Source organism: Mustela erminea, chromosome 1 (assembly GCF_009829155.1).
Source record: "Mustela erminea isolate mMusErm1 chromosome 1, mMusErm1.Pri, whole genome shotgun sequence".
In the NCBI taxonomy this organism is placed as follows: domain Eukaryota; kingdom Metazoa; phylum Chordata; class Mammalia; order Carnivora; family Mustelidae; genus Mustela; species Mustela erminea.
In genome coordinates, this window is record NC_045614.1 from 63943303 (window position 1) to 63969676 (window position 26374).

Below are 26374 nucleotides of genomic sequence, written 5' to 3' on the forward strand. Positions count from 1 at the left end.
GCCTTCTACCTCTGTTACAGAATATCTTTCATTTTACCTGATGTTATCACCAGTTACTTACTAAACACTCCCCACACCACCACAGTATCCTATACAGCAGGCGTCCAGGCTCATTCACCTCCCACCTCTGCCTCAGGGTCTGGCACCAGGCATTTTGTACAGAGAACATACTCGACAAATGACTGCCAAACTGATCTTATGCACCAGAACAAACAATGACCTGGGGACAAGCCATATAAAAATATGAACACTGATACCCAGGACTGTTCCCCAAATAAAATAAAATAAAATAAAATAAAATAGTGGGTAAAATGTTACACACATTCACATTCAAATGATAGCAAAAAAAATTATAACATTCCTTGTCCTCATTAATTAATAGATCAAAATGATAGGAGTCACAAGTCATTGCTAGTGACTTCAGCCATTTTGTGAGTAAATTCAGTCATTACTAATCTGAGATGTGCCCAATTCTGTGGAACAACTGAGTGGATACTAGACAAAAATTACCCTCATTTGTTGACCAAACGTGAATCCACCAGAGCTGCTGACTCAAGAGAGTTGCCTGACCGAGTGTTCGACTTTGATATCCTTTAGAAGGAGTCACCACCCTAGTTTCTTCTAAGGACCAACATACTCCCAAAATTAAGTGGGTGACCCTGTTCTATTCACCAGTCTCATATATATTTTTTCATTTTTATATATTTTTTTTATTTAAAAAATTTTTTTTTTTCTGACTTCTTTTTACCTCCTTTCTTCCCCCCATGATTTGGGGTCTCTTCTGATTTGGTCAAAGCACATTTTCCTGGGGTCTTTGCCACCCTTTTAGTATCTTATTTGCTCCTTTATATATTCTTATCTGGATAAAATGACAAGGTGGAAAAACTCACCACAAAAAAAAGAACAAGAGGCAGTACCAAAGGCTAGGGACCTAATCAATACAAACATTGGTAATATGTCAGATCTAGAGTTCAGAATGATGATTCTCAAGGTGCTAGCTGGGCTTGAAAAAGGCATGGAAGATATTAGAGAAACCCTGTCTGGAGAAAGAAAAGCCCTTTCTGGAGAAATAAACTAAAATATAACCAAGTTGAAATCAAAAAAGCTATTAATGAGGTGCAATAAAAAATGGAGGCTCTTACTGCTAGGATAAATGAGGCAGAAGAGAGAATTAGTGATATAGAACACCAAATGATGGAGAATAAAGAAGCTGAGCAAAAGAGAGGCAGACAACTATTGGACCACAAGGGGAGAATCCGAGAGATAAGTGATACCATAAGATGAAACAACATTAGAATTATTGGGATTCCAGAAGAAGAAAAGAGAGGGGAGCAGAAGGTATATTGGAGAGATTTATTGTAGAGAATTTCCCTAATATGGCAAAGGGAACAAGCATCAAAATCCAGGAGGCACAGAGAGCCCCCCTCAAAATCAATAAGAACAGGTCCACATCCGGTCATCTAATAGTAAAATTTACAAGTCTTAGCGACAAAGAGAAAATCTTGAAAGCAGCCCGGGACAAGAAGTCTGTAATGTACAATGGTAAAAATATTAGATTGGCAGCAGACTTATCCACAGAGACTTGGCAGGCCATAAAGAACTGGCATGATATATTCAGAGCACTGAATGAGAAAAACATGAGCCAAGAATACTATACCCAGCTAGGCTATCATTGAAAATAGAAGGAGAGATAAAAAGCTTCCAGGACAAAAAATAACTAAAAGAATTTGTAAACACCAAACCAGCTCTACAGGAAATATTGAAAGGGGCCCTCTAAGTAAAGAGAGAGCCTAAAAGTAGTAGATCAGAAAGGAACAGAGACAATATACAGGAATAGTCACCTTACAGGCAGTACAATGGCACTAAATTCATACCTCTCAATAGTTACCCTGAATGTAAATGGGCTAAATGTCCCAATCAAAAGACAAAGGGTATCAGAATGGATCAAAAAACAAAACCCAGGGTACCTGGGTGGCTCAGTTGAAAAAGGCATGGAAGATATTAGAGAAACCCTGGGTGTCTGCCTTCGGCTCAGGTCATAATCCCATAATCCCAGGGTCCTGGGATCGAGCCCCATATCAGGCTCCCTGCTCTGAGGGGAAGCCTACTTCTCCCTCTCTCACTCCCCCTGCTTGTGTTCCCTCGCTCACTGTCTCTCTCTGTCAAGTAAACAAAGTCTTTAAAAAACAAACAGAACAAAAAAAAACCACCAAAAACCATCAATATGCTGTCTACAAGAAACTCATTTTAGACCCAAAGACACCTCCAGATTTAAAGTGAGGGGGTGGAAAACAATTTACCATGCTAATGGACATCAAAAGAAAGCTGGGGTGGCAATCCTTATATCAGATCAATTAGATTTTAAGCCAAAGACTATAATAAGAGACGAGGAAGGATACTATGTCATACTCAAAAGGTCTGTCCAACAAGAAGATCTAACAATTTTAAATACCTATGCCCCTAACATGGGAGCAGCCAATTATATAAACCAATTAATAACAAAAATCAAAGAAATACATCAACAATAATACAATAATACTAGGGGACTTTAACACTCCCCTCACTGAAATGGACAGATCATCCAAGCCAAAGATGAACAAGAAAATAAAGGCCTAAAATAACACTGGACCAGATGGACATCTCAGATATATTCAGAACACTGCATCCCAAAGCAACAGAATACACATTCTTCTCTAGTGCACACAGAACATTCTCCAGAATAGATGACATCCTGGGTCTTAAATCAGGTCTCAACTGGTATCAAAAGATGGGCATCATTCCCTGCATATTTTCAGACCACAATGCTCTGAAGCTAGAACTTAATCACAAGAGGAAATTTAGAAAGAACCCAAATACATGGGGACTAAAGAGCATCCTTCTAATGAATGAATGAGTCAACCAGGAAATTAAAGAAGAACTGAAAAAGCTCATGAAAACCAATGATAATGAAAACACAATGGTTCAAAATCTGTAGCACACAGCAAAGGCAGTCCTGAGAGGAAAATATATAGTGATACAAGCCTTTCTCAAGAAAGAAGAAAGGTCTCAAAAACACAACCTAACCCTACACCTAAAGGAGCTAGAGAAAGAACAACAAAGAAAGCCTAAATCCAGCAGGAGAAGAGAAATCATAAAGATCAGAGCAGAAATCAATAAAATAGAACCACAACAGAACAAATAAATGAAACTAGGAACTGGTTGTTTGAAAGAATTAATAAGACTGATAAACCCCTAGCCAGACTTATCAAAAAGAAAAGAGAAAGGACCCAAATAAATAAAATCATGAATGAAAGAGGAGAGATCACAACCAACACCAAAAAAATACGAACAATTATAAGAAAATATTATGAGCAACTATACACCAGCAAATTTGACAACCTGGAAGAAATGGGTGCATTCCTAGAGACATATAAACTACCACAACTGAACCAGGAAGAAAAAGAAAACCTGAAAAGACCCATAACCAGTAAGGAGATTGAAGCAATCATCAAAAATCTCCCAACAAACAAGAACCCGGAGCCAGATGGCTTCTCAGAGGAATTCAACCAAACATTTAAAGAAGAATTAATTCCTATTCTCCTGAAATTGCTCCAAAAGATAGAAATGGAAGGAAAACTTCCAAAGTCATTTTATGAGGCCAGCATTACCTTGATCCCCAAACCAGAAAAGGATCCCATCAAAAAAGAGAATTACAGGGCGCCCGGGTGGCTCAGTGGGTTAAGCCGCTGCCTTCAGCTCAGATCATGATCTCAGGATCCTGAGATTGAGTCCCGCATCGGGCTCTCTGCTCAGCAGGGAGCCTGCTTCCCTCTCTCTCTCTGCCTGCCTCTCTGCCTACTTGTGATCTCTTTCTGTCAAATAAATAAAATCTTAAAAAAAAAAAAAAGAATTACAGACCAATATCCTTGATGAAAACAGATGCAAAAATTCTCACCAAAACACTAGTCAATAGGATCCAACAGTACATTAAAAGGATTATTCACCATGACCAAGTGGGGTTTATTCCAGGGCTGCAAGGTTGGTTCAACATCCACACATCAATCAATCTGATACAATACATTAATAAGAGAAAGAACAAGAACCATGTGATACTCTCAATAGATGCTGAAAAAGCACCTGACAAAATACAGCATCCTTTCCTGATCAAAACTCTTCAAAGTGTAGGGATAGAGGGTACATACCTCACTATCATCAAAATCATCTATGAAAAACCCACTGTGAATATCATTCTCAATGGTAAAAAACTGAGAGCTTTTCCACTAAGGTCAGGAACATGGCAGGGCTATCACCACTGCTATTCAGCATAGTACTAGATATCCTAGCCTCAGCAATCAGACGACAAAAAAAATTAAAGGCATCCAAATCGGCAAAGAAGAAGTCAAACTATCACTCTTTGCAGATGATACGATACTATATCTGGAAAACCCAAAAGACTCCACTCCAAATCTGCTAGAACTTGTACAGGAATTCAGTAAAGTGTCAGGATATGAAATCTATGCACAGAAATCAGCTGCATTTCTTTACACCAACAACAACACATAAGAAAAAGAAATTAAGGAGTCAATCCCATTTACAATTGCACCCCAAACCATAAGATACCTAGGAATAAACCAAACTAAAGATGCAAAGAATCCACACTCAGAAAACTATAAAGTACTCATGAAAGAAATTGAGGAAGACACAAAGAAATGGAAAAATGTTCCATGCTCTCGGATTGGAAGAACAAATATTGTGAAAATGTCTATGCTACCTAAAACAATCTCCACATTTAATGCAATCCCTATTAAAATCCCATCCATTTTTTTCAAAGAAATGGAACAAATAATCCTAAAATTTATATGGAACCAGAAAAGACCTTGAATAGCCAGAAGAATATTGAAAAAGAAAGCCAAAGTTGGTGGCATCACAATTCCAGGCTTCAAACTCTATTACAAAGTTGTCATTATCAAGATAGTATGGTACCGGCACAAAAACAGACACATAAATCAATGGAAAAGAAAAGAGAGCCCAGAAATAGACCCTCAACTCTACAGTCAACTAATCTTCGACAAAGCAGGAAAGAATGTCCAATGGAAAAAAGACAGTCTCTTCAACAAATGGTGTTGGGAAAATTGGACAGCCACATGCAGAAAAATGAAACTGGACCATTTCCTCACACCACACACAAAAATAGACTCAAAATGGATGAAGGACCTCAATGTGAGAAAGGAATCCATCAAAATCCTTGAGGAGAACACAGGCAACAGCCTCTTTGACCTCAGCCGCAGCAACTTCTTCCTAGGAAGATCACCAAAGGCGAGGGAAGCAAGGGCAAAAATGAACTATTGGGACTTCATCAACAAAAGCTTTTGCACAACACAGGAAACTGTTAATAAAACCAAAAGACAACTGGCAGAATGGGAGAAGATATTTGCAAATGATGTATCAGATAAAGGGCTAGTATCCAAAATCTATAAAGAACTTACCAAACTCAACACCCAAAGAACAAATAATCCAATCAAGAAATGGGCAGAGGACATGAACAGACATTTCTGCAAAAATGAAATCCAGATGGCCAACACACACATGAAAAAGTGCTCCATATCACTCGGCATCAGGGAAATACAAATCAAAACCACAATGAGATACCACCTCACACCAGTCAGAATGGCTAAAATTAACAATTCAGGAAATGACAGATGCTGGCGAGGATGCGGAGAAAGGGAAACCCTGCACCTCTGTTGGCGGGAATGTAAGCTGGTGCAACCACTCTAGAGAACAGCATGGAGGTTCCTCAAAAAGTTGAAAACAGAGCTACCCTATGACCCAGCAATTGCAGTACTGGGTGTTTACCCCAGAGATACAAATATAGTGACCCAAAGGGGCACATGCACCCAAATGTTCATAGCAGCAATGACCAGAATAATCAAACTATGGAAAGAACCCAGATGTCCATCAACAGATGAATGGATAAAAAAGAAGTGGTACACACACACACACACACACACACACAATGGAATATTACGCAGCCATCAAAGGAAATGAAATCTTGCCATTTGCCATGATGTGGATGGAACTAGAGGGTATTATGTTTAGTGAAATAAGTCAATCAGAGAAAGACAATTATATGATCTCCCTGATATGAGGATGTTGAGAGGCAACATAAGGGGTTTGGGGGGTAGGAAAAAGGAATAAATGAAACAAGATGGGATTGTGAGGGAGACAAACCGTAAGAGATTCTTAATCTCAAAAAAAAAAAACTGAGGGTTGCCAGGGGGAAGGAGGTAGGGAGAGGGTGGTGGGGTTATGGACACTGGGGAAGGTATGTGCTATGGTGAGTGCTGTGAAGTGTGTAAACGTGGCGACCTGTACACAGACCTGTACCCCTGGGGCTAATAATACGTATATGTTAATTAAAAAATACAAAAATATAAAATAAAAAAAAAAGGGAGTCACCTCCCAGGTGGCTCCTCTTAGTCATGTACACACTGCCTCAGCAAATACCTGCTGAGTCCACCTGCCAGGCCCTCTGCGGACAGTGAGGGCGATGCAGTGCCAGAAATGCTCCCTGCACGGACAATACACTGATCGAACAGTCACAGAAACGACCACGACAAGGAACTTTGGTACCAGAAGAGCTTCCCTTACTTCTCTCTGGGGCTGGGAGCACAGTAAGCCCCTGTGAGGAGCAGCCGGGCTGTTGGTCTGTTAAGGCAAGTGGCCTACCTCACCAAATCGGGGCTTCAGGGCACTCCCTGCATAGCCTTCACTCTGAAGACAAGCAGCCTCCCCCACCTGGGGCCACGGACATGAGGTTTGTGGCAGTGAGCAGGAGCCCCAGCCCATGGACATGGAGGCCTGGGCTTCCGAAGCACACGCGCTCTCAGATGCTCACTACGAGGGCCCAGTGAAGCCTCCAGCAGTCTATTGTGCCACAGGCCAGGCCCCAAAACAGTGAACAAAGTCCCGCTAGGGAGGGAATGGGTAGTCGGCAGGAGCGCCGCACAGACCATCTGGCTCACTCTTCCCATGTCACAGACGCTACGCCTTCTGTGAGACCTGACACCGGCACGCCTAAAACACCAGCCTTGGGGTTGGGATCCTATCCCAAGGGGCACGTGCCCACGCAGGCAGCCAGTCTGTTTAGCCTGAGTCCTGGGCCAGCCACCTCGTGTGCAAGCAGTGCCAGTCATCCCCTGCCCTTGGCGACGTGTGTCCTGGGCCTCTGATTGCTGGGTTGTTCCAACTCATCTGTCCTCTCCCGTCCTCCCCATCTTCCACTCCTCAACTTCAAAACAGCTAACAGAGCTGCCCTGTCTCCCTCACCAGGCGATTCTAGAATTCAATGGGACAACATGTACAAACACACAGTTTGGGAACATTTAGAGTCATCACCTGGACCTCAGCAATGCATGCTTATCCAACCTGACGCAGGTGTGCTTGACACTGCACTGGAAATAGTGCACAACTAGAGAAAAATTTCTCCAAACTCTAAGTAGCCTGTTTTACATAAGGGATACAAACCCTAAAGGAAGACTCAGTAAATTCCAAATCTGAGGGAGGCTGTCAACTGAAACTACTGTAAGCAAGCCTGCTAAATAAATCAAGGAACAGCCTACCTCATTTACATTGTTTCAAATGCTTTTAAAAGCTCCCAGCTTGAAAGCCAATAAACGGAAGTAAAGACCAACTGGACCAAATCTTTGTGGAAACCAAAATCAGAGGCCAATTGGCAGCTACTTCCATGACTGGCAAGACCTCAGTTACAGAAAGCTTTTACTCCTCCTATGTGTAGAGTCACCTACAGCTTTGCCCACGTGTGGACAAAGGCCCAGAGTGCCGAGAAAAGAGAGAAGCAGCAAGGAAAGGCAAAATGAGGCCTTCCTGAATTTGTTCAAACAAGGGGTGAGTGAGTGCTCGCTTCGGCAGCACATATACAAACAAGGGGTGAGTGGGACAGAGAAAACTGTAAGGGGCCAGCCACTGAGTCGTAACAGATCAGGGCACCTGGGAGGCTCACAGTTGGTTAAGCACCTGCCTTCAGCTCAGGTCACAGTCTCTGGGTCCTGGGACAGATCCCTACATAGAGCCCCACACTGGGCTCCTTGCTCAGTGGGGAGGAGTCTTCTCCCTCCACCATTGCCCCTCTCCCAGCTTGCGCACACACTCTCTCTCTCCCTCAATAAAATCTTAAAAAAAAAAAAAAAAAAAAAAAAAAAAGAAGGTGGAGGATAAGTGTGAAAAGTGCTAATCTGCTCCGTGGCTGCTCAGGACTTTATGGGCTGATCTAGGTTGTTGTATTTCAAGACACGGTGCTGGAACATAACTATTTTAATCAGGAAATGTGTTAGAGCTGAAATGTGGTAAGGCCATGACTAAACCGTGTAGACTCAAGTGCAGAGCTGCCGTCTGGAGCCTGGAGCTGTGCTGTGTACACTTGGAGCACGACTGTCTGACTCCTCTGGTGCAGATGGCTCTTTGGGCCAAGCTACTGTTCTACTTACTCCTCAATCCCTGCTCAGCTGGGGCCACGGCTAACTCCCTTTAATTCCTAAAACCATGTTAGCTGGTTTTGAAGTGACAGGGACCAACGTGGAGCTCTCTATACGCAAGTATTCTGAAAAGCTCTTTCTGAGGAAAGTGATATTGATTTATGGCTTTGTCTTCGGCATATAAAAATATCTATTGCCTCCTTACTCTGTAAACAAGTGTTTTATGTTTTACCTCTAATCAGCACAATCATTTTCAAGGGTAAAATTAAACCCATTTTAGAGATGAGGAAGAATTGAGGCCCAGCCAGCATTAAGTCACAAATCCAAGGTCACACAGTAGAAGTGGTAGTGCCAGGATATCCACTCGGGGCCCTGCAAAGCCTGCGTGCTTTAGAGAGAGTATGCCCCACTCAGGCCACAGATTAGAATCTTGTATCATAGCACTTTCAACTAAGAAAGAAACTCAAGATTATGTAGATGACTCTTTTACTCTGGCTGTTAGGGTTCAGTGAGAATACTGACCAATTATAATTAAAACCAGAGAACCCTTTTTCCCCTTCCCTCCCAGTTGAAAATCGTCTTTCAGCAGCTGCTGCTATGGGTGAGGGACGCAAGATGTGCTTGGCATACCAGAGGGGCCACCCTACCATCAACACTCTCTGCATTTGCTAAAACTTGACCTTAGCAGTTCTGGCCCACAGGCCCCAACAGACGTCGGCACTTACGTACTCTCATGTCCCCGTGCGTTAATTTCTTCCTGGAGGCTCAGCACACTGGTGAGGTTGATGATCCTCCGCCGAGGGGTACACGCTGCTGTCATTTCCTTTCGGGAATCATCTTCCGCCATTTCCACATCAGAGCTTTCCCGGGGCCTCTTTCTGCAATGAAGGAGCCGCAGATCATGACTATCCTTGAAAACTGGTTTTAAATCCAGTCAAATTTTGTGTATTGCATTTTGGAAAGTGGAGCAGCGTCTCGTGCTGGCTCTGCACATCTGGGGTGGGGTCCTTGTGCGTGCAGCAGACTAGCAAGATCAGTCTGTTCTCTGGCACCCCACAGATCGGATGACCCTGAGCCCCCAGCAGCCAGTCCCTGTGCACAGCAGGACTCTGGAGACACCTGTCCTGTGCAGCCGCAGGGCCCTGCGTGTATACGCCCACCATGTCCTGCTTGTTCAGTCCTCCATCAGTTACAGTGCCAGCTGCACGTGACCCGCACCAGACAGACAAGGTGCCGGCCACCGTCATGCTTACTTTCCAGCTGGGGAGTCAGAAAGCCACAGATCATTTGAAGCAGCAGAAAATACTAAGAAGTAAAGTAAACAAGTTATCAGCTTGATGGGGGCAGTGAGAGGTCCTCTGCAAGAGGGGATGTGTGAGGCAGTCTTCCGAGGCCCCGAGCACAGGGAGAACAAAATGGGGGAGCTCAGGCAGTTCAGGCCAGCCACAGAGCAGTGTGGACGAGGCATCCTACAGGAGAGGGAAAGTGGGGGGCTAAAAGGGGGACACGGTAGGTGTACCCAAGTGCAGGGAAAGCACTGGTTTTCAGCTGAGGAGTGATACAATCTCATTTCTGGTGTCAGAGATTTCTTTTGACTGCTGTATGGTGAAGAGCTAGTGGTGTTACCTCCCCTGGTGACAAAGAGACACATAACCCTGCCCTGCATGAAATGAGATCATATACGTGAAGCATCTGGCACAGACTGGGCTCCACAGGTTGCAGCACCCTTGAGGATTCCCTAGAGACAACCCTACATGTCGTCTTCCTAGACTGACTTGGCAATGACCAAACTGGAGTCAAGTAACTCGTCCAAACCCTGATGGCCACTCGGCCCTGGGGTTTTGGGGGCCAGTTGCCGTGCAGAAACGAAGTCTTGGGCGAACGCCTTCATCCTAAGCCTCCTGGGGAAGGGGCAACAGCCTGGGCTCCCTGGCTCGGCGCCGGGCCCCTGACAGCCTGTGGAGCGTGTCCACGGGAAGGCAGAGAAAGGACAGGCACTGCTGCCATCCACCTTCTCCCACTCTCACGGCCAGTCCCTGGGCCTCAGGGCCTTCATAAGTTGAACCAGGAAAACATGTTGTTCCCGAGAGGAGTGGAAGCAGCTTTGAGTGGGATGATGGAGAATCCTCTGGATATTTTAGGGTTCTCTCTAGCCACCTCTGCTATTGAGGCGTTATCAAAATCCCCTACTAAAAATAAAAGATAAATCTTACTTTTTTTCTGGTGTGTATTTAACTTGCACTTGGAACCATGGACTTTTAAGACATCTCAAAGACCACTAAGTGGGGGACTCTCAAGCCATGGTCAAAGGCAGATAGCACATAAGGCAGAGCAATGTCCCACAGGAGGCAGGGCAGGTCAGGCAGAGAGAAGCAGCAGGTGGTTCATGCCAAGTCAAGCCAGAAGTGGTTTCAGGAAAGAATAGCAGAGGAAGGCTGCACTCCCCTCCAAGTCCATACCTGGGGTTGCCCAGGCTGGAAAGGGGCCCTCTCCTCTCTGATGTTTCTGAAGGCCCCTCTGTTGCATCTTCCTCTGTGCCCTGATTTGTGGCAGACGCTTGAGCAGGCTCTGGGAGTTCAAGCATTTCCTCATCTTGCTGTCCAGGCCTGCCACTGGAAGCATCGGTCCTGTCTTGTGGAACAATGGCCTCAGGCTGACTGGACAGAGCCTTGCTCATGGGTTGCAGAAAGGCATCAAGCTTCTGTTCCCGTGAATCTGTGCGGACCATCTGGTGGGCATAGACCTTGTCGCCACTTCCAGAAGCAGATGAGGGGGTCACACCTGTTGTGGATTTAACCACCTCTCTGGAGGGGCCAGCAAGACCTGGTAGTAAAGTCTATGTCAAAAAAGAAGGTAATGGGTTAAAAAAATTTTTTTAAGTAAGATTCCTAGCCACTGTGATTTTTCAAGCTCAATGGCATTTATGTGATATATGATTCACTTTACGTTTTTGCTGAACCCTTCCTATATGTTTCAATAAAGTAGAATCTATCTGGGAAGAAGAAAAAAAAGAAGGCAGCAGTGGGACAATTCAGAATATGAGACCAATAAGTCCAGGTCCCAGGGTGCCTGTCTGGCTCAGTGTGCAGAGTAAGTGACTCTCGATCTTGGGGTTGTTAAGTCCGAGCCCCAAATTGATTGTAGAGAATAGTTAAAAAAAATAAAATTTTTAATTGGTGGGGGCGGGGGGGGAGTCCAGATTGCAAAGTGGAGTAACATTTGAGAAAGAAACTAGAACCAGGTTTAATCATCATTACCGTAATAATAATAATAATAATAATAATAATAATAATAATAATATAGAAGCAATGCTGACCAAAACTTGAAGTTTAAAAGATACACCAGTAAAAATACAAAAATTCAGAAAATCCTTATAATTTTAAAATTGTTTTGAAATGGGGAATATTAGCGCAAAGTTCTCATATTTTTGTCTGCTTATTTTTTTGCTGACATAAGAGGATTTCATTTTTTTACTGAAGTAATTTATTTCATTTTTTATTGAAGTAAAATATACATAAAATTTATCACTTAGCCACTTTCAAGCATACAGCTCTGTGGCATTAAGTACATCACATCATTAGACAACCATCACTACTATCTATCTCTAGAACTTTTTCAATGTCTCAAACTGAAACTTTCTACCTATGAAACGGTAACTCACCATTCTCCCCTCCCCACCAAGCTTGTGGCAGCCACTGTTTTGCCTGTTTTTAGATATACACATTTCCTAACTCTGACCATTGGAAAGACCTAAAGCCAATGACCACTCAGCAGGAATAAGGACCCCCCCTCCGATCCCAGATTTTAGTCTCTAAATACCATCCCAACTAAAATAAACCAGAGTTCCTTGGAGAAATGGCCAATTCCAGTGCCTGGGCTGGGAAAGCCTACATCTTTTCTTGACAGAAACAAGGAAACCATCAAAGACTAATGGAATTGAGTCAAAAGGACAAGAGCACCAGTTTGAAGGGGTTTATTGGTCTAAGATGGGATAATTTGAGGATCCAAGAGAAAAATGACTGTAATTAATTAAATTATATTGCTTTGTTAACAGCTATTATAAAATATTAAGAGAAAAAGAAAACGATGGGGAGGGAAAGAGAAAGACGGGGAGGACAAAGTCATAAACATCACTGGAGATCACTAGGACACGAACACATTCCTTTGCAAACTGATAATTAAAGTGACAGAACTCAGCATTTACCCTTACTTTCTAGTGTGAACTATATTTCAGGATAACCAAAAAGCTCTAACAAATGAGAGAAAATTATTGTATACAGAAAAATTATAATGAATTAACAGAAAAAAATGACAGAATCAGAAAATCATAATCTTGCAATCTTAGTGAAATAACTGATTCAGGTAATGGTTGTCAATGAATGGTGAAACCATTAAGCTAAATATTCCTGGGGAACTTAACAATGAAGGAAACCGGCTGTTACCAGCTAAACCCACAGATGAGCCTTATCACCAAAATGACGTAACAAATCAGTATGCGCCTCCTGCTGGGGTGTGACAGAAAGTACATGGCATCATCTATCAAGACTTCTCACACAGGGGCGCCTGGGTGGCTCAGTGGGTTAAAGCCTCTGCCTTTGGCTCGGGTCATGATCCCAGGGTCCTGGGATCAAGTCCCATATTGGGCTCTCCACTCAGCAGGCAGATTGCCTCCTCCTCTCTCTCTGCCTGCCTCTCTGCCTACTTGTGATCTCTGTCTGTCAAATAATAAATAAAACTTAAAAAAAAAAAAAGAATTCTCACACAGAAATCTCATTCACAAATCTGAACGTAATCATGCCAGTTCATAGGAATTCCCAGTTTACAGGAATGTGGAGGATTAGAACAAGTTAAATGATACTAAGAAGAAACAATCAGCCAAACAGAAATGTGCATTTTTCCACAGGAAGCCTTCAGAATAAGCCAACAGGAACAACAAAAAATACAGATTTAAGAGAGATTTAAAAGACAGCATCTAAATATGGGGAGTGGAACTTAACCTAATACATATTTGAATGAAGCTACTTTATAAAAGGATCTTTTTTGGGCAGTTGGGACATTTGAATATGGACTACATATTAAATGATAATATTAATTTTGCTATGTATAAAAAAGACATTGTAATTATACAAGGAAAAATTTTAAAATGCATAAAATACTAGGGAAAATAGTAAATGCCTGAAATGCAATTTAAAATATTCTCTTTCCTTCAGGTGCCTGGGTGGCTGAGTCAGTTAAGCATCTGACTCTTGGCTTCAGCTCAGGTCATGATCTCAGGGTCGTGGGATCGAGCCCCCATCCAGCTCCATGCTCAGTGCAGAGTCTGCTTGAGATTCTCTCTCCCTCTCACTGCACGCTCCCGTTTCTGCACACTCTCTCTCTAAAATAAATAAATCTTTTGGAAAGCAAGCATACTTCATATCACTTGCCATCAGGGAAATACAAATCAAAACCACAATGAGATACCACTTCACACCATCAGAATGGCTAAAATGAAGACAGGGAACAACAAATGTTGGCGAGGATGTGGAGAAAGGGGAACCCTCTTACACTGTTGGTGGGAATGCAAACTGGTACAGCCACTCCAAAAACCAGTATGGATGTTCCTCAAGAAGTTAAAAAAAGGGGCGCCTGGGTGGCTCAGTGGGTTAAAGCCTCTGCCTTTGGCTCAGGTCATGATTCCAGGATTGAACCCCACATCAGGTTCTCTGCTCAGCAGGGAGCCTGCTTCCTCCTCTCTCTCTCTGCCTGCCTCTCTGCCTACTTGTGATCTCTATCTGTCAAATAAATAAATGAAATCTTAAAAAAAAAAGACCTTAATATCAATTCTTTAAACAAACAAACAAAAAAGAAGTTAAAAAGAGAACTTCCCTAAGATCAAGCAGCTACACTACTGGGTATCTATGCCAAAGATACATATACATTAAAAAAATGGGGCACATGCATCCCAATGTTCATAGCAGCAATGTCTACAATAACCAAACTGTGGAAGGAGCTGAGATGCCCTTCAACAGATGAATGGATAAAGAAGATGTGGTTCATATGCACAATGGAATATTACTCAGACAGCAGAAAGGATGAGTACCTACCATTTACATCAACATGGATGGAATTGGAGATTATGCTCAGTGAAATGAATCAATCAGAGAAAGGCAATTACCACAACGGTTTTCACTCACATGTGGACTGTAAGGAATAGTGCAGAGGACCACAAGGGAAGGGAAGGAAATCTGAATGGGAAGAAATCAGAAAGGGAGATAAACCATGACAGACTCTGGACTCCAGGAAACAAACCGAGGGTTGCAGAAAGGAAAGTGGGAGGGAAGATGGGGTAACTGGTGATGGCATTAAGGAGGGCACGTGAGGTGATGAGCACTGGGTGTTCTATGCAACTAATGAATCACTGACCATTACATCAAAAAATGAATGATGCATCATATGCTGGATAATTGAACTTAAATTTAAAAAAGTAAAAAACAGGGGGCGCCTGGGTGGCTCAGTGGGTTAAAGCCTCTGCCTTCAGCTCAGGTCATGATCTCAGGGTCCTGGGATCGAGCCCCGCATCGGGCTCTCTTGCTCTGCAGGGAGCCTGCTTCCTCCTTTCTCTCTGTCTGCCTCTCTGCCTGCTTGTGATCTCTCTCTCTCTGTCAAACAAATGAATAAAATCTTTAAAAAAAAAAAAAAGTAAAAAACAAAAACAAACTAAAAAACCACCACTCTTTTCCCTACCACCAAGTGAGAAAGGGAAAGAGAAAACAAATATGGCAAAATGATAATGGTTGTTGAAGCTGGGTGACAGGTACATGGATTATTGGTGTAATATCTACTTTTATGTGTACTTAGAAAAATAATGAGCTAAATAATAAAAAGTTAAACAGAGTAGCAAAACTGTTCAAAAAGGAGAACCTCCTTTTGTGGAAAATGTAAAATCCTTCCAGTGTACACAGGCAAATGAAGTGAACATAGTTGACCCTTGAAACAAAGCAGATTTGAACGCTGTGGGTCCACTTACATGCAGAATTTTAATAATACAGTGCTGTAAATGTACTTTCTCTTCTTTATGATTTTCTTAGTCAACAGTTTTTCCTAGAATACTTTATTATAAAAATACAGTATATAACACATTCACAAAATACATGTTAGTCAACTGTTTATGTTATCTGTAAGGCTTCTGATCAACAGTAGGCTAATAGAAGTCAAAAGTTTTGTAGAGTTCATATTTTTGATTGTCCAGAGGGTCAGTGCCCCAAGCCCTGCACTATGTAAAGGTCAACATTGTATTTGCTTCATTTGCCTGTGCCATAGCCACAGGAGCAGAAATTAACAGAACTACTTTGCAGATAGTCATTTTAAAGTCCAGAAAAGTGAAACACCTTGTCCAACAGGACGGAGTAGCAACAAACCCCAGGAGGCCCTGGGCTTCCCGATTTCCATACTGAATGGCTTCACCACAAACCTGGGCTTATGCCATAGGCCCTGGGCAGTGTGGTGCAAGACACAGGTGGGGAGTGGGAGAAAAGGTATTCTGATGCCACCAGAGGAGTGGTGACAGCTCTGAGTTTGGACCCTGCCACCCATAGCAATGCTCCAAGGCTTGTGCCACTACACCGACTAGTGTTGGGGGTAGGGTGGGGGGCGCCTGATCCAGAAACCCACTTTCCTTCTGAAGACACACGGGTCAGGACTACGCGGAATTCTATGGGGAAAGACAATGTAAGCTAACTAAATGAATCTGACTTGTGCAAAATAAGACAAGGAGGAAGGTGAGAAGTTCTTTCCCCAGTATGGCACATACTCCAGGACCTCCGGCAAAGCTCTTTCTTTCGATCTCAGTTAGGACAGAGCAAGGGATATCCACTCTGGCCCAGACAATGTGCTCCTCGTTTTCACCTCACACTTTCAGCCTGTCCCCCCACCCCACCCTGGTCCCGCTCCCCACCAGCCACACCTTTCCCAGGTCCGGGCAGTTCCAGATCTTTAACCATCTGTGAGTGGAGTTACCTCCTCTGCCCAGATCCATCCCTGTTCTCCCAGATAGCCAGGGGGCCTCCACCACATGCCTTGGCCATCCTTGCCCCAATGTGACCACAGGATTCTTTATAAAGGGCACATTGGATCTTGTGGATTCCTGTCACACCAAAGCGTAAACTCCTTAACATGCTGACAGAAGTGTCATCAGGTCTGGGACCCCTGCAGCCTCCTCTCTCCAGGGCCAACCCCCACCGCCAGCCCGCCCGGGCCCACACACAGGCCTCCCCCGGGCTGCACATGAAAGCACCTGGGAAAACTCTAAAACTACTGATGCCGCCCCCCCACCCCCACCCCCCCGCCTGAGACTGATTTCTTGGTTTGGAGAAGGCAAGGGTGCTTTCTATTTCCCCGGTGATCCTAAGGGCAGCCAGTATAAACACTGGACCCACAGCATGGAACTTTCAGACCCTCAAGCACACAACTTCCTGTTCCCCTCACCCCTCAGGCCTTCTCCTCACTGTTTCCTCTGCCAGAAACACTTTTTTCATGCTTTGTTCCCTTTGCCCATCTCATTCGTACCCAGCCCTGGGGTCCCAGCCTCCGCATCCCTTCCCTTTCTTTCCTGACTGCCGAAGTCCAGGATAGGAGCCTCCCCCTGATGCCCCCAGGTGCCTCTTTACCTCTCTCTCATGGGATGTATTCCCCAGGGGACCAGGAGCGCTTCCATGAAGGCAGGCACTCAGCATGGTCTCGCCCACAGTGGGGGTCTCTGCACATCTGTGGGGAGGCAGAGGACGAGAAGCAGCAACAGACAGGATCTGAACTCCCAGTGACTGAGCACTTCCTGGGTATCACACACTGCTCTGAGAGCCAGGCCCACCAGCCCTATAGCACACGTGTGTCCTCATCTTAACCACCAGCACTGCACAGGTGTGTGCACCCATCACCTCTGCTGACTCGAGCCTCCTATGGCACCAGGGGCCCAGCAAACCTAGCAGAAGACTGAGGGCTGGCTCCCAGCGAGCACTTCCTTCTGCCCACCTGCCACATACAAGTGGCTTCAGCAGCGACCCATGGGCACTCACTGCCCAGCCTCTGCCCGGGCTCCAGAGGTGGCAGGGCTGCCCCTAGGGCATCCACTCTCACTGCCTTCATGCCCATGCCACCTCCAGCAAGGGGCTTTCTGTGAAGGTTCCTGTGGGAAGCATAAACTGCCTCGTGAACTTAAAAAGTTCTCTTTTTAAAGTAGGCTCCCAGAAGCCCACTCTCTGCTTACAGGACCCAGTGCTTCCATTTCTTTTCTTCTTCTTCTTCTCCTTTTTTTTTTTAATGGGAGGAGGAGGGGCAGAGGGAGACAAAGAGAGAATCTCAAGCAGGCTTCAGGCCCAGTGTAGAACCTGATGCAGGGCTCAACCCCACAACCTTGAGACCATGACCTAAGCTGAAATTCAGAGTCAGATGCTTGCTTAACCAACTGAGCCACCCAGGTACCCATGTGCACGCCACCCCAGTCCCCACCGGCTTTTGTTTTCAAGGGGGAAAGAGGGTGGGGAAGGGGGGATGTTTCCGTCTCCACAGTTCTGGGATTTGGTGTGCTTCTGAGACACCTGCACCATGTGCTGCTGAGTATCACGTCATGTCAGAACTGGGCTGGGACACTGCAAATCGCATTATCCATCCATTTATTTTACAGATGGGCAACGTGAGGCCCCAGAGAGCTGGAGTAGCTTAGAATCATAAGCACTTAGAACCTGCGTAATTCTGATAAGGTGGATGGTGCCAGGCCCTGCATCAAACACTTTTGCCTCCTGCTTGTCCCCACCCTCAGAGGTGAGGATGACCACTTCAGCCCTCACTGACGGAGACACGGAGACCGGGGAAGGTGGGTCACGTGGTGGTAACCCAGGCCTGTCTGACACGCAAGGCCCTGCTCCCCCCCACTGTCCCGCTGCCTCCCTCTGCCCTGTGAATGTGGGCTCGGCCTCCTCCTGAACATCCCTAGGCAAGATAGATGCATGTAAGAGGTGTCCTATTCTGTTTCAGACAGCTTGTTTTCCTGAGAAGCCAGTCTATGATCCTAGATGCAGGCAGAGTGAGACCGCGAGCCTCCTGACTCCAGGCCCAGGAAAACAGGCTGATTTCACCGTTAGCTTCAAAAAAGGAGATAGTACTAAAGGAAAACTTTCAGGTAATCCTTGGAAAGCCAGTCCTAAAGCAACAAGCAGAACTCTGGGCTCTTGAATCTGACAGGCCACAATTTAGGTGAAGGTGAAAGCACCAGAGCCAGAGCTGGACAGATAGCACCCTCACCTGGGTGAAGTACATTCTGGAGGAGTTGGAGCCCAGGAGCTTACTCTCGATGTGCTGCTGCACCCGCTCCAGGATGCTGTCCTCATGTAGGAAGTGAACTTCGTGCTTTGTGGGGTGCACGTTGACGTCCACATTCTGGGGGCTGATCTCTAAACTGGCAGGAAGAAAAGCAAACAACTATGTTGAGTGGTGGGGAACGGGGAAAACAATTCTCACCAGCAGGCTTGTGGGGGTTCAAATGACACAGTGGTCAAAACTTCAGGGTCAAGTCTGAGCGACCTGGATTCTGAAGCTGTGCAGCCTGGGGTCAGTGACATCATTTTCCTTTGCTTCAGTCTCCCCCTCTATAAGGTGGATAAAGCATGTGGTGGGGCTTAAATTCATGCCAAGCACGCTGTGAGTACCTGGCAAGTTTATTCCATGTCAGCTGTTACCATCGTTCCAGAACTAGTGGAACTTCTTAGTGCGTGACCTGGGGTAAGCTACTTAACCCCTCTGGATGGGTTTTCTCATCTGTAACCATGAACCTGTTCCCTACCTGCTTTCAGTGTTATGAGGATCAAAATAAGAATACACGTGAGAGAAGGTTCTATCATCAAAATGTCTAATGTAAATGTCAGTGTAGAGGCCATACCAGCCATCACCTGACTGCCTCGGCTCCACATTCCCCCTTCACTGCCTGCTCCATGACCACGCAGTGAATCTGTGGCAGGAGGGGGCCCTGGAGGGACCGTGGAGGGGCAAGAGGCTTCTCTGACAGGGAGGGGGCAGCTTCTGGCTGGTTCAGGGGCAAGAGCTATTACTCACCATTGTTTCACCAGCAAGGTAACTGGTACATGGGAGGCCCTCAGGGAGACTTCTGCATGAGTGAGTAAGTGAAGGGAAACTGTGCCCTTCACCTGCAAGGAAGGACAGAGCATCCTTCACCATCCTGCTAGTAGTGATGGGATTCACTCTGCTGGAGCCATGAGCAAGTCCATCTCTTTCAAAGAGGACAACTGGACAGAATTCGTTCCTTGTGAGTCTCTGAGTCTCAGCTGAGGAGCCCTGTAGCCTTACCTGAGGTACAGGAATGGGTGTGTGTTTTTGGGCAAATATGCAGCATACACTGTTTCAATGGCTTTTCTTAAAGAAGTTGACTCTACCAGACGATCTAGAAAATAAAAGGAAAGTAACCAGCTCAAAACTGTCCTGAAGGGAGAGGTAACAGGCGCACATTCATTTCATGACGGAAATCACTCAGCAGAAACACTTCTGGAGCAACATCCATAGCAGACCCTAGGAAGGAGAGGTCTCTTTTTTGACGTGTTGCTATCTATCCATGAGCATCTGGCTCTGGGGTTCGGGCTCTCTCCTCTTAGCCCAGTCACAGGAACACGGGAGCACACTACGTTCTGCCTCCCCGCTTCCCTTCCCTCAGTCAGCCCGGGAGGACTACCTTTGCCCTTGCAGGGCACGGTGGGCAACGTGCTGTCAGCTTAGACTTTTCATGCAGCACATACACCCTGGCTGCCTATCACATATGCCATGGGCTGGGGGACAATATGCTGGTGACTACATGCACTCCAGTTCCAGTTCTGGTAAGCACCCCAGAGATGTGTGTGCTGAATGGTGGGAGGATGGAGCAACTAATTCTGCCCGGGGCGGGGGGGGTTCAACAGTGGGGTACCCCAACTGAGCAATGAAAGTAAGAAAGAGTTTTTCAGAGCCTCCTGGGTGGCTCAGTTGGGTGTCCGCCTTCGGCTCAGGTCATGATCCTAGGGTCCTGGGATCGAGTCCTGCATTGGGCTCCCTGCTTGGTGGGAAGCCTGCTTCTCCCTCTCCCTCTGTCTGCTGCTCCCCATACTTGTACACACTCTCTCTCTGTCAGATAAATAGATATAATCTTCAAAAAGAAAAAAAAAGGAAAGAGTTTTCCAGGCACTTCATATTTAAGGTAATTTAGGAATGGGACAGGGCTGAAGGGGGTGGGAAAACACTCAAAGCTGGGGGAGGTAAGACAAAAATCAGAGGAAAATCTATTTTCAGAAAATTGAGCCTTCCCTTCTCTCTGGACAGATGACCTGCCGGTGGTCTGCTCTCCTGGGTTGGCTGGTATAGCCAAGGGTATATGCCTCATGGTTTTAGCTCCTCCGTGGGCCCCCCACAACAAGGGTGCTGTGCTTGGTGACACATGCCCAGAGCACACAGGCCTGGAGCAGGTGTGGGCACCTGACAAGGGGACAGCCAGAGCCCCTTTACAATGATTTCTGGGCTGGAGACACGCCGAAGGTGTGTTCCTTTTCCCACCACCTGAGCAAGAGCTTGCGCCATGGAGAGAACCAGATGACACACTCGTGTCTGGCCTCTGTGCTGCTGGGAACTTGGTGCGGTGAGCAGACTCGAGAATGCTGATGCTGAACCGGTGGGGTAAGGAGCTCGCCAGCAGCAAACACATGTGCTCCGCATGCGGCACTTACACTGATTTCTGCTCACTTATTCTATCGCCAACACATGTGTCACAAAGTGGTATTCTTCAAGGTTAGAAAAACAAGGGAAAAACATCTCTGTGCCTTGATTAAAGCCAGCTTTACTAGAGATCAGGCTTAAGTCCCTCTTAATAAGGTAGTTAAAAAACCTTACTAATGGGGCGCCTGGGTGGCTCAGTGGTTAAGCCTCTGCCTTCAGCTCAGGTCATGATCTCAGTGTCCTGGGATTGAGCCCCGCATTGGGCTCTCTGCTCAGCAGGGAGCCTGTTTCCCCCCTTCTCTCTCTGCCTGCTTCTCTGCCTACCTGTGATCTCTGTCTGTCAAATAAATAAATAATATCTTAAAAAAAAAAAACTTACTAATATAATATACATCAGTTTAACAGGATGTGTCTATGAAATATTAACTCCCCTTTCCCTGTTTCTATATGGCCTGGAAACAGCTGTAAAACAAGGATAATCTGGGACACTTCTGGCTGGCTATCATTATAAATGCAACAGGGGAATCTACCATTTTCAATAGCAAGCCAAAAAACTGTAAAATAATTACGAAGAGCTTTGAACAACAAAGGCAATAAATTTATATAATGAAGATATAAGTACTGGACAAATGGCAAGATGCATGATGCATTTCTGGCTGGAAAATTAAAAGGAAATCAGACCCATTGTGGCTCCCTGTCACACTCTTTCTAAACCATACTATAAGCAATTAAGTAAAAAGAAACAGAAGGCAAAATAGTATTTACTCAACAAGCAGTAATCATGTAAACAATATGCCTGCAGAGAGATAAAGACCAAAGAGGAATCTGACAAAAATCCAAATTCCTTTAGTTAATTTCCTCTCTGATTTCTAGTACTGCTCATTATATTATAAATAACTTTCTTTAAAAAGAAGAATCCCGGGGCGCCTGGGTGGCTCAGTGGTTGGGCTGCTGCCTTTGGCTCGGGTCATGATCTCAGGGTCCTGGGATCGAGCCCCGCATCGGGCTCCCTGCTCTGCAGGAAGCCTGCTTCCCTCTCTCTCTCTCTCTCTCTCTGCCTGCCTCTCTGCCTACTTGTGATCTCTGTCTGTCAAATAAATAAATAAAATCTTTAAAAAAAAAAAAAAAAAAAGAAGAAGAATCCCAAGGGGTTTAACATTCCATTTCTTTTTTTAATATACATATTTTTAATTAATTAATTAAATTTTTAATAAACATATAATGTTATATATGTGTGTTAATTTATTTTTTTATAAACATATAATGTTATATATATATCTGTGAATCGCCAGATTTACATACTTCACAGCACTCACCATAGCACATACCCTTCCCAATGTCCGTAACTCCACCCTTAACATTCCATTTCTTTTTTTTTTTTTTTTTAAAGATTTTATTTATTTATTTGACAGACAGAGATCACAAGTAGGCAGAGAGGCAGGCAGAGAGAGAGGAGGAAGCAGGCTCCCTGCTGAGCAGAGAGCCCGATGTGGGACTCGATCCCAGGACCCTGAGATCATGACCTGAGCCGAAGGCAGCGGCTTAACCCACTGAGCCACCCAGGCACCCAACATTCCATTTCTTTACTAATGACACTGCCTATACCCAAGGGACCCTCTCCCTGTGTCCTGCTGGGGAATTCAAACAGCTGACTCCTGATCTAATATGAGAAGAAACATCTGCCTGGGGCATGCTTGGAAGGCTGAGGCCAGCAGGAAAGGAAGCTGTTCAGGCTCACAAGGGTGATGCCCTCTCCCAGAGACAAGAGCCACACTCTGCCAGTGGCCCCCCAGCAATGAGCATATTTCAGAGGGCTGAGTAGACTTTTAGCCTAGAAATTATAAAGGCTTCCTAATCAAGCCACACTTCAGCCTGAGGGTGCCCTGTGTGGAATCAAGCCTATGGATTCGGAATTTTTCCAGGGTCCCATAAACTTTCCTGTGGACAGACTTCCCCGCATGGTTCTTCCTCACTTACGGTTGATGAAGAGTAAGAAGATGCACTTCTTCACCGAGTAATTTGCATTGGATATGTAGCCATTCATTTTGAAGGCCAGGGTTTTATCCTCACACCCAACTTCTATCAGTTCTCTGGTTGAAAAAGAGAAATTTTGAGGGTCTTGAAAATAATGGAAAATTCAAACAGTATAAAGATTCAGAATTGGAAAACTCAGAGCTCCTTCATAAACTAATCCTGCCAAATAAGGACTCCTGAGACTTGGTTTAATGAGGTCCTCTGGGCCCACCCATCCATCCATCTGGCTGTTCCTCCACCTACCCACCTACTCACCCTATCACTGTTTCAAGCACTTCTGTTCTAAGCCAAGCACTGCTCGGACTGCTGGGACATAATGACAAATCCAAGCTCTGAGACCTTATTTCACTGAAACTTTTGTGTACCTTAGTAACTCAAACCCAAAGATGAAATTCCAAAAGGACTCATTTCTACTGAATCCCTTACTGTCTGAACAGTGCCAAAATGGGGCTCCAGTGTGGTGCCCTCAGGGCTGTACTTACAGGGAGGTGAGGTTAATGGGTGAAAAGTGGTTCTCACATAAGCCACATTCGTCTCTGCGTGAGGATCTTCCTAAGCGTGGGTCCCTGTGCCTGGAAAGCTCCTACTGACAGCTAGTTAATTCTCCTTATCCCTCCTAGGTCTGGACTTATTCCTTCAAAGAGCTTCTCTGACTATCCCTCCCCTGACTCTCAGAGATTCTCCTGTTGTGCTTTGTATTTTTCCTTTGAGACATCTAGCACAACCACTAATGAGTGGCATAATTATTCACGTGTCTTTCCAAACTGAATAGGCATCCTCTGAGGGCAAGAGTACTTCTGCTTTACGTCCTACTGTATTTGTCAGCACAGTACCCGGCAAAGAATAAGCATTCAGTAAGCATCTGCTGAACATGTGGTGGAAGACTGTTAAGCAGTTAATGTGTACAGAGTCTCTGAGCAGAAAATACAGCTTGCAGTGTTTCTCACATAAACCAGCAAACCCTTTCTTCCCAAAAACGTCTCAAGAGGCTGGTTTTCTGGAAACACCCTTTGGGAACAGCTGCTCTGTGTGATTTCTAATCTCTTATAGTCCCTAGGAAATTCATAATGACTAATTCTGAGTCCTTAAATAATAAAGAAGCTCTCCAAGTTTCCTTGTACAATAGTGTTCTTTCTCTGCTCGGGAACACAGTTTAAAAAACTTAATTCATTAACAATTAGTAAAGAGGGTAATTAAAAGCAAATTGACTGTTACCTAGTTACGAACTTGGTTTTGCTCAAAGAAATGAGTAATTTGTCCTTTGAAGTCGAAAACTGGGCTCTGGGACTACCGCTACTTCTAGGATTTCTGCAAAAAAGCAAGCCAGGGGCTGTCTTCTCCATCTGCATATGCCCTGCATCCAGGCCATGCCTGGCAGGTAGAGGGGCCTTAGTATTCTTCCCCTCAGATTACGGCATGGGCACTTTGGGCTTTGCAGAGTCCTGGGACTTAGCTAGGACTCTGTGATGGAAGCGGTGGGTTTTGCCTTGTAAGGAATGCTGTGAGCAATCTATACCACAGGTTCCCTCTGAGGCTTTTCCTGACAATGAAAATTTGGTAACTTAGAAATCTGCTTGCCACCAGACGGGTAAGTCTTTAAGGATAGGGAGTATTTTTTCTGTCTTTACATCCTTAACTTCCAGCACAAAGCCTAGAATGTGAGAGGCAATTAATAAATGTCGAGCCATAATGAGTGAAATCTCAAACTAATGACATGGGAAGTATTAGGAAAAGACAAAGCACTGGAGGATGAAAGAATTCTACAACCTTGTGATTATTTTGAAGACAGAGGCTAGAGAGAACACACTGATTTATAGCCGGAGCATCTGGGAGATAACATGCCCCCAATAAGTGTGGGTTCCCTGAAATCATGACTCCATGAACAAATCTGGAGCATGGAAATAAAGCCTGCTTATTTCATTAAGGCAAACTCTTAAGGCAGGTGTTACTTTGACAGATTCCAAAATAATGTGATAAATGGTAAACTGAGACGTGGAATGCAGATTTTTCAAAATATGAATTATCAACATACCGGCTAACAGCATTTCCAAAGATGGAGCGAATATTGTCCACCGTTGTGGCACTGGGCAGTGTCCTAACGTCAGCCACGGTCTCACCTTGCTGATAAACAGAGCAGAAAATGCAACTTATTGTCTTACAGTTGTGAATGAAACATCCTAATCTTATTTCCTCAGGTGAACTATTAAAAAAAAAAAAAAATCCCTGATCTCCCTGATACGAGGAAGTGGAGATGCAACATGGGGGGTTAAGGGGGTAGGAGAAGAATAAATGAAACAAGATGGGATTGGGAGGGAGACAAACCATGAATGACTCTTAATCTCACAAAACAAACTGAGGGCTGCTGGCGGGAGGGGGGTTGGGAGAAGTGGGGTGGGATTATGGACATTGGGGAGGGTATGTGCTTTGGTGAGTGCTGTGAAGTGTGTAAACCTGGCGATTCACAGACCTGTACCCCTGGGGATAAAAATATATTATATGTTTATTAAAAAAAAAAGAATACTGCTATGGAGGAACTACAAGTAAATCAGAATCAGTGTGTCTGCCTTACAATAGACTCATCAGCCTTCTCTACCAGTCTCATCCTTTTGCTTTACTCCTTCTGATGGTTATGGCATTATTATCCATGTGGACTGCTAAATTAGAAACCAAAGTAATTTTTACTTTTCCTTCAATTCGATCCTTTCCTCTCAAAGTTCGACTTATTTTATCTCTTAATATCCAAACTATTCCTCTCTTAATCATTACTGTTTCTAACTTAGACCTTCATCAACTTCTTTAAACCAATTATGATGGTAAAATAAGCCTACTTACATTCATACCTTCCCCATTCCAAACCCTGCATACCTCTTCTCAGTTATCTGACCATAACAGATATAAGCACATCACTCCTCTATTTAAAAATCTTCAATGACTCTCCACTGATCACAAGATAAAGCCAAAACTGTTCAACACAGGATTGAAAACCCTGAAACTTAACTCCCCAGCAAATGTGTTGGGTTACTATCTATCTGTATACTCCAAACCCTCCAAGTATGCTCCTCAGTCTTTCTTATCTTTCCTCATATGCCTGAAATGACTTTTCAACTTGACAAAGTACTACTTGTCCCAGCTGTATGACATTA

At 44.6% G+C, this 26374-nt stretch overlaps 1 protein-coding gene across 9 annotated transcripts in view; it reads right to left on the reverse strand.

Moving 5' to 3' along the window:
- The window catches only part of MLH1 (mutL homolog 1), a 56205-nt gene that overhangs the window by 16719 nt on the left and 13112 nt on the right, over positions 1-26374 (reverse strand). For 5 of the 9 annotated variants that reach the window (XR_004288669.1, XR_004288663.1, XM_032355367.1 and 2 more), the window contains exons 8-15: positions 25264-25352; positions 23175-23287; positions 19809-19902; positions 18750-18903; positions 10931-11307; positions 9201-9349; positions 8232-8294; positions 7231-7314 (exon numbers count right to left, since the gene is read on the reverse strand). Coding sequence is in view for 7 of the 9 variants with exons in the window: in XM_032355367.1 (XP_032211258.1) it covers positions 7231-7314; positions 8232-8294; positions 9201-9349; positions 10931-11307; positions 18750-18903; positions 19809-19902; positions 23175-23287; positions 25264-25352 (1123 nt within the window). In the remaining 2 variants the exon portion in view is untranslated. Of the gene's footprint in view, positions 1-7230; positions 7315-8231; positions 8295-9196; positions 9350-10930; positions 11308-18749; positions 18904-19808; positions 19903-23174; positions 23288-25263; positions 25353-26374 lie in introns of all 9 variants that reach the window. The other 4 variants (XM_032355611.1, XM_032355686.1, XM_032355852.1 and 1 more) reach the window with 4 other exon arrangements.